At 40.4% G+C, this 8881-nt stretch overlaps 1 protein-coding gene across 1 annotated transcript in view; it reads right to left on the reverse strand.

The window, feature by feature from the left end:
• The window catches only part of LOC133410249 (potassium voltage-gated channel subfamily H member 7-like), a 48059-nt gene extending 44219 nt beyond the window's left edge, over nt 1–3840 (reverse strand). The window contains exons 1-2 of the mRNA XM_061691110.1: nt 3423–3840; nt 2869–3099 (exon numbers count right to left, since the gene is read on the reverse strand). Coding sequence (XP_061547094.1) covers nt 2869–3099; nt 3423–3498 — 307 coding nt within the window. The 5' untranslated portion in view covers nt 3499–3840. The remainder of the gene's footprint in view (nt 1–2868; nt 3100–3422) is intronic.
• Between the last annotated feature and the right edge of the window lie 5041 nt (nt 3841–8881).

Consider the following 8881-nt stretch of genomic DNA (forward strand, 5'->3'; position numbering starts at 1 on the left):
AATGTGGCGTATCAACTCCTCTCTGGAGTATTAGGAGTTGTGTCTTGAAGCCGAGGATTGTGAAGCGACAGCGAGCGCTGCTGATGGTTTCCCAAGCTCTTATCCTCCACGCTCATAGGCACATGATGTGAAGATGGAGCGTGGCTCCATGCATGGCGGATTGGAGCACGGGGCGTTGGGGGGGGGGAAGGGATTTGAGGAGAAGTTGCCTGAAAATCCCGCTTGTCAGACACCCCGAGACGTTCGTGCCTTTGCAAACAGGCCCTTGAGTGTTTTGGGTAATTGTCTTGCGTGTTTCAGAGACAATCTATTTCTGCTGTGTGGAGCAGCTGGCTGTTGGTTTCCTTCCTCTCGATTAACAAGAGGGGAAAAGGCAAGGCTGGTGGCGGCTGATGGTAGATTAAACATGTATCCTCGGCCTAGAATCTAATCAAACTGACAATTAAAAATTTAAAGATCTGGCTTTGTATGATTAAATAAAATATTACTGCATTTTCTCCTTCATACCTCACTCTTTGGAATACAAACTCACAGTGGCGGTATTGCAGGCGACCAAACACGCAAAACACCCAAATGCATAAAACAAATGAAAAAGCATGTCGATACTATGTCCTGCTGACCACAAAAAGCTCATGCGAGAGCACGCCAGGAGGTGGTCAATCTGCGGATTGGTGCCACTGAGCGGCAACATCGCATTAATTCGCTCTGACTTGGGATTGTTGTCTCTGCAGTGCGCCATTCATGGCGCGGCTGGAATCCGCCGTGAATGAATGACAAGAACCGCTGTTATTGTTGGAGCCAAAACGCGTTTGCATTAACCGAAGGCATTTCTATGCAAAGCTGCCAGAGCCGGAGCCATCACACGCACGGCAATATTACAGATTAGTGAACTGATCCATGCTCTAATAAAGCTACTGTGCGCACTGGCTGAAAACAACATGGCTTAAACCATGGATGCTTTGAAAATCTCCATGGCTGAATCCTATTTAAGGTGTAAATCACAAAACACCTCACTAAAATGTAATGCTTGAACTGTTTTCCTCATCAAAAGCATTTTTTTTTTTAATGACACCAGTTAAATCCAAGATTTATGGATGCTACCACTACCATTCACATACAGCAGTAGTTAACCTCTTAAGACATGAATGGGAGCATTCATACACTCACCGTAACATCCGCTACAGAGCTGTGTCTGCCAGAGAGGTATTATTTTAGCAATACAGTAGATTATTGGGGTTTAGAAATGTACTGTACTGCGCGTAGTGTCACACCATTGAAACTGTCTCTATCATATGATTCCTTTAAGTAATGCTAAGAGAACCAACAATGTCAAAATTGATACAGTTTTTACACATACATGTATATATGAAGATTATCTGATATATATATATATATATATATATATATATATATATATATATATATATATATATATATATATATATATATATATATATATACTTGCTTTATGTCAGTGTGTAAATGCACTGCAAATGCCGGCGTATCCTGACTTTCGTGCAAGCACACGGCGTGTTTACCAATTTGGAAGACTGGGCTGCGGCAAACTGGGCTTTCCGCGCGGCAGAAGGTGTGGCTTTGGAGATGCCCCTGGCGTGGTGACAATTTGGTGGCAGAATGTCGGTTTAAACTTACGCCTGCTCAGACCACGTCTATCTTCCGTAGCAGGGTAGACCGCTGATCTAACAGGCAAACATATACTGAGGTCCTCGGATATATTTAAGTCACCAGCGCGTATCACCAGCTCATTCTGTATTTAATAAGGGTACCTGCTCACATTGCCTGTTACCAAGAGCAGTGACAATGCTGCAGTCACGCACAGATCGATGCAATTACGCATCGTCCTCTTCCGCATAGAGATGTCTCCGTCGAGAATGACATTGCGCCAAATTTAAATGGAATGAGAAGAGTTGTGGTAGCGAATGAAGTCGGCTGTAAACAAACCCACAGTGGCGCAGTCTGCCCACTTTTGGATACGCAGGCTGCCCTGGTCTACAAAATTGCCAACACCAGTGTAACCCCGCCCTGAATCACAGTTTGCACCACCCACCGCTCTGGATTTCCGCAGGTCACGGAAATAGGACCCTGAATGTTATCCACTTGGAGTTTTATTTTTTGCGACATGATTGACACCGAGTAAATCTGGCTGTGATTGGTTGTTTTTCATCGGATGCTCTGGTGTGTTGTACATCAAATTAAAGGCACAAGATGATGCCAGATACAGGTGATTTTTTTTTCACAGATCATTTTACTAATTTACTACTGTCAAGTCATAATTTGAATTTTAACAAATATGACAAAAAGTTTTTTTTTTTTTTGGGAGGCGAATATTGCAAACTCCTTTATCTCCAAATAATATATCTTTGTTCACCTATCTATGCCAGCAATCTAAAGTGACAGACAGAAAAACAGAATGCTCTTTCACTTGATAGCAGAAGGTAACTAAACTGTGTATCTTCTTTTTATGACATTTTGTTTTTTGGGTGGTATGCCTTGGCTCAACAATGGTTGTGAAACTGCAAGATAGTGTACCCAATGTCGTGGTGGCAGGTGAGTATATGTAAGGACAATGTTGTTACCCGGATTGTTACCAGTGCTGGCCTATCTACATGCTATCAATGTTCCCTGCGGGACGTCATCAATGTTTGGGTTAGGGGTGAGAGTAAGCGATACTGGGCTTAATAGCGATGCTCCACTAACAACAACAATATCAGATCACTCTAGCGGGGATGATGTGTGCCTCTTGTTACTGACTCAGACGCCGTCTTGTCCAGTCAAATGACAAAAGCCCTCTCTTGGGTTGCATGCCACCCTACCCAGCGCTCCGTGCGCAAAAGGTCAGTGACTCACCGTCCTTGCGGTAGTAGGTGATCTCCACCTTGCGCTCCTCGGAGCCCCGCAGAGCCAGGGCCACCTGGCCGATGGCCTCCTTATCCGTTTGGTCGCCGTGGAGGAAGTCGCAGGTGCACGGCTTCTGCATGATGTCCGGCCTGGAGAAGCCCGTCATCTCGCAGAAGCCGTCGTTGCAGTATATGATCGCACAGTTTTCCACCCTGGCGTTGGCTATCACAAATTTACGGTCTGCGGGGGTGAACAGAAACGTGAGAACACTGCTGTGTGCAGGCGCACCTGACCTTGGAGGTGCTGTGTCTACAAATAACACCCATTAAGGTGACACTTTCTCTCTCACGCAAAACTGCAAGAAAACAATATCTTCAAAAATCTTCAAAAAATATATAATTTCTTAGACATTGTTATTTGTAATTCGTTTACACAATATATTCATTTAAAAAAGAACATTATTGTAAAATTGTTCATTGTATTCATTCCTTTAATACAAATTTAAAAAAAAAACATCATTCAACATTGTGCACAATTCAATATACATTCCAGATGATACTTACTCTGACCCTCGAATTTCCGGATAATAATCCCGAGAAATGTGTTTTGTGGAGCGACGTGTCCTCTTCTCACCGGCATGTTTATTCGCAAAATGTCGCGCACTCTCGCGCGTCCCAAAAAAAAAAAAAAAAAAAAAAAAAAATCTCCCAGAGAGAAGTTACAGATGTTGCCAGTTCGCGGTGCCCTCCTCCTCCATAAGCATGCTCCGCTCCAGCTCGGGCTCCACGCAGCCTCCCTCCTTCCTTTCCTTCACTTTCAATGACCTTCCCACTTGTTTTATCCCACTTGAATGCAGGAGCAGGTGTACGCTTCCCCGCACTCGTTCAGCTTTGCTCCATTTAATTGCATTTGGCCAAGCATCTCGCGTTTAGGGAGGGGAAAGGAGAAGAAAAGCGATCCTGGCGTCCTCGGCAGCGGAGTGTGGGCGCGCGTTCGCGGAGACTGCTCGATGGTGCGTCCCAGCCTGGTGACGTCTCTCCCAGGGGGGCTTAGAGTTGCCTCCACCTCGTCTGGACGACTCCCACCCTGGCGTCGAGGCAGGATTATCTACGACTATATATGCATCTCTCAGGGGAAAAATCCCCCACAAATATAAGCAATTTAAAAGCAATTCAAATTTCAATAGTTTGCATTTGTTTAGGATGCAAATCCCACGTACCGGTGGTTCTCAACCTTCTTACACCAAGCACCAGGTGAAGAAAATACTCGTGCTCTCCAACTGCCACCATAATGACCATCATTAAAATACAGTAACGAGGCAGAGTTTTATGCCTAAAATTGACTCTATTCATTAAGCCACTGTGGCATTATGCACAGTGAACATTATCACTGTACTTGAATATAGGAAAAGAAATATAGTACTCTTAGAAAAATCAGTTCAAAAATAAAATAAATATAAAATACAATAAATGAAATTAAAATGTTACTTGACTAAAATTGTACTTGAACAAAATGTTTTAAAACAAAGTTGTTAACAATTAATGCAAATGTATTGTACTGAAGTTAAATACAACTGAACTGTACTTAAAAATGTTTTGCACTTGAATTTTTATTTCGGGCGGCACAGTTGTCTGCCTCACAGTTCTGAGGTCCGGGGTTCAATCGTAAGCCTCGCCTGTGTGGAGTTTGCATGTTCTCCCCGTGCCTGCGTGGCTTTTCTCCGGGCACTCCGGTTTCCTCCCACATCCCAAAAACATGCATGGTCGGTTAATTGATGACTCTAAATTGCCCGTAGGTGTGAATGTGAGTGCGAGTGGTTGTTTGTTTATATGTGCCCTGTGATTGGGATGGGCTCCAGCACTCCCGTGACCCTTAAGGATAAGCGGCTCGGAAAATGGATGGATGGATGGATGGATTTTTATTTAGTTTCTATTTAGCAGTTTTTCATTATTGCGCAATGCCTTTTAAAAAAAATATATTTTTGTTTTTAAAATCAGTTAAGGCAATTGATAGTGCAGGTAGTCATCCGGAATGCAAAAACGTTATTTTTTTGTACTGTATGTGTTATTCATTTGGATGTTTTTGCCATTTTTTTTAATCCATTGCTTTTGCACTCTCTCACTCTTTCAACATATTCTGTTTAAATTTGTTTATGTTGTTTTAAAAGTGTGTTTGAAGACCTAAAATAATTTCAAGTTTCAATTGATTAGATTTTTTTCATAGATCTCGAGGCAATTTCTATATAGCAGATTGTCACTTATCGCGGGGGGGGGGGGGGGGGGGGGGGCGTCTGGAACGTAACCCCTGTAATGGACGGTTAGGGTTTACTGCACTACATTAAAAAATAAAAAACACACTTGGCAGGCTGTATGCATAGCTACAAGCTTCATTCAAATATCACGAGCCTAATAGCATAATTGTGCTTGCTAAAATTTTTTTTTTTTTTTCTGTATGTCTGTATAGATTCTCAGTCAACCAGGTCATAGTAATCCGGTTAGGTTAAATCGAAGCTACCAGACTCTTCTTGGCTGTTCAAAAAGGATTTAAACTAGTGATTCTCAGTGTGGCAAGAGTACCACTGGTGTACGCGGGCTTTCGTGCTACGGAAAGAATCACTGGCCAAGTCCAGTTCAGTTGTATTTAACTTTTGCATTCAATACATTTGCATTTAATCTTCGATAACAGTTTTTAAATATTTAGGTACACTTTTTATTGAACTTTTGTGTGCAATGCATCTTAAAGTCGTCATTATTTCAGTGCAGGTTTTTTTCCCCCCCTATTTTGTCTTTTAGTCTTATCGTGGTAGCTAAGTATTTTTTGAGGTGGTGGGAAAAGGTTGAGAACCACTAACTCAAGCAATTATGGTGTTGGGCTAATAGTATGTTTGCCTGTATTTTGTGTTTTAAATGTTGTAAATTTGAATGCAGCCCGCGTATCAGTAGTGGTGGTCGTACCTTTCTTTAAGAATCACTGACAAACAGTGCCGTGAAAAAGGATTTGTCCCCTTCTCAATTTTTTTTTCCTTTTGCAGTTTTCCCAGTGTAGTTGTTTAAGATCAACAAACAACTGTAAATGAATTTGAGAAGCGGGCAAATACTTTTTCATGGTACTGTATACTGAATCATCATCTACATCATCATCAGTAGAGCAATTAGTGATTCCCAACCAGTGTGGAATGAGAGATCGTCAGGTGTGCTGTGGGAAATGATCCCATTTTATCCAGTGTGACATTTATTTGCAATAAATAATGTATCTTTGTTCAACTATCTATTCCAGTGACGTATTGTGACAGGCCATTGCTCTTCAACTCGATGGAAGAAGATATTGTATGTAATTAACCTGCGTATCAACTTTTTGTGACATTCATGGTGGTGTGCCATGAATTCAATTTCACTTTTATCTATGCCTTTGGCTAAATGAAATTTACAAAAGGTACAATGATTAGCATATACTTATTTTACAAAGCAGAGACAGGGATCATTTTTTTCAGAAAAAAAATTGACTTACCACTGAGTTTCCAACACTCCGTCACTAGGTGGTGGCAGCAAACTTCACAACATCCGGCCACCATCAGCTCACATGGTTACCTTGCAGTGAAAGTGCAGGTATATGCGTTTTAATGTTACATTCTGCATTTTTCTGCATAGGTATTTTGCTTTTTTTTTTTAAACCATGGAATAGGGCTGCATGATGTATTGTTTGAGCATTGTCATTACGATGTGCGCATGGGCAATAGTCACATGTAAGGTCCTGCACTGTTGGAGGCAAAAGAACTCCGTTACCCAATATGCACTGCATGTATCATTTAACCAATCACAATCGTACTGTGAATAGTTTAACACATATAGCAAAACATTTTTCAAATAAGAGGCAAAACGATCTTGCTTCAAGTTGTTTGTCACTCCCAGCTGAAGTTTACTGTAAAACTGTCATGTAAAACAAATAATAAAACAACAAATGTCCGCTAACCTAAGTGCTAGCAAACAGTGATTAAAAACGATAGACATGCTAATGAAATTAGCACCAATGTTACAGTAAATTGCAGCGCTTGAAACAAAACATGGAGCAGCCCAGAGTGGTTTATACTTATTTTCTTCTATCCTTGAGGGCACGGGAAACAATTTCACACCTGCATTTAATGTACAATGTAGCTCTTCAGAATGCAACGAACGAATGGAACAGATTACACTTGAGGGAAGGTGGAGGGGTGGAGAGCTACAGCTACATTGAAGGGGCAAAACCTAAGGTGCACACAACAATGTGTGTTTTTTAAACTGTGCACTCAAATATAGAAATACTAATACATGTTGTTTTAAAATATATGTGTACAATAACAGATTGGTTAAAATGAAATTAATAGTGTTAGGAATGTGTTAATGACCATACAGTGTAACTGGGCATGAAAATAAATTATTTTAACTTCATGTCTGGCTGGACACTACAGTGCATTTAAATCAGAATCAGAATCATCTTTATTTGCCAAGTATGTCCAAAAACACACAAGGAATTTGTCTCCGGTAGTTGGAGCCGCTCTAGTACGACAACAGACAGTCAATTGACAGAGAACACTTTGGAGACATAAAGACATTGAAAAAAAACAGTCACTGAGCAGTAAAGGTTTGCTAGTTATCTGGTAATAATGGGACATTTTTATTTATTTATTTATTGATTTATTTTTTGACAATTGTGCAAAAAGATGCAGAGTCCTCTAGTCCTCACACAAATGACTCAGTATACTTCTGTGCTCCATTGAGCATAGTTTATTTTAGTTACTTATTTTATTATTTTTATTAGATATATGTAGTATATATTATATGCTGTCCAAACAATACATAAAAGGAAAAGGAGAAGTGCGTGCTGATTTTCACTGGTCACAAGTCTGTTATTCTGTGTTTTTCACATTGCAATATATACCACAGGGTTACCAAAAAAAGTTAACGTTTTGAAAAAATGTTTCCCCTTTATCATGCAGTCCTACCATGGAACCTAAGAAAGTGAGTAAAAGCGGATGATTGAATTAAAGCTTGAAATCACAGGAAAAAATGTGCGAGGTGTGCCTGTAATAGACATGGATAAGCAGTACTTCGTAGTACTTCTACGCAACGTACTATACTGAAGCTGAAGGAGTCGATAAAGCCTATATTGCCAGTCACGGGTTTTAAAATAATTTCTAAACTGCGGACTTGTGTTTGACTTTTACCCTTTCTTGAATCTATTAACACCAAGCTTTAATAAATTAACAACCGTAATATTATGGATACGATGTCTTGTCAGAAATAATATTTGAGGAGCTTGTGTGTGTCGCAAAACCTGTGATACAGCTCTTTTGTTCTGTCTTGTCTTCATCCAAAGAAACACTTGTTTCCTGGCCAGATGCATGCAATTATTCATCCATGCATTTGGAGTGTTGCAGGAACTCGACGAGAATGTTTGGTGATCCAGAGTAATCACATGAAAGCTGCACGGATGTAAAGATAGCACCGCTGATTCTCAGCTACATATGTAGGACTACCAATACGCTAATGAGTGTTCCACAGTCATCACATCAAACATCAAACAATGAGGTCATTCCCAGATATGTGGCTAATTGACTCGTGAACTGTTTGATCTTTGTACACATATGCCAACGTTATCCTTTCTTTGATTTTTACATTGCCAGAGTTTTTTCTTGTATAAGACTTTTCCCGCAAATCTGACATCAACACATTTCCTTAAGTACTAAGTACGAAGTTTATGTTACCACGAATATAATGTAAGTGGTTGATTTATGCTCTTGCACTATGCTAATTGTGGTATGGAATCAGTTCATTAAGTTCACAGACTGCTTTCAAATGCAAAATAAAGTGCACTTAGGTGTACGTGCTGTGGATTTCAAACTTAGCTGTAGCTCTGATATCTCAGCCTTTAAATCATTCTTAAAATCAGGATACACACATATAAGTCGTATTAAAAAAGAGTGGACACTATCAACTGATTGACCGCTCTGCCCTTGGTTAAATCCACATCACATGACTTGTGAACA

This window comes from Phycodurus eques, chromosome 12 (assembly GCF_024500275.1).
Source record: "Phycodurus eques isolate BA_2022a chromosome 12, UOR_Pequ_1.1, whole genome shotgun sequence".
In the NCBI taxonomy this organism is placed as follows: domain Eukaryota; kingdom Metazoa; phylum Chordata; class Actinopteri; order Syngnathiformes; family Syngnathidae; genus Phycodurus; species Phycodurus eques.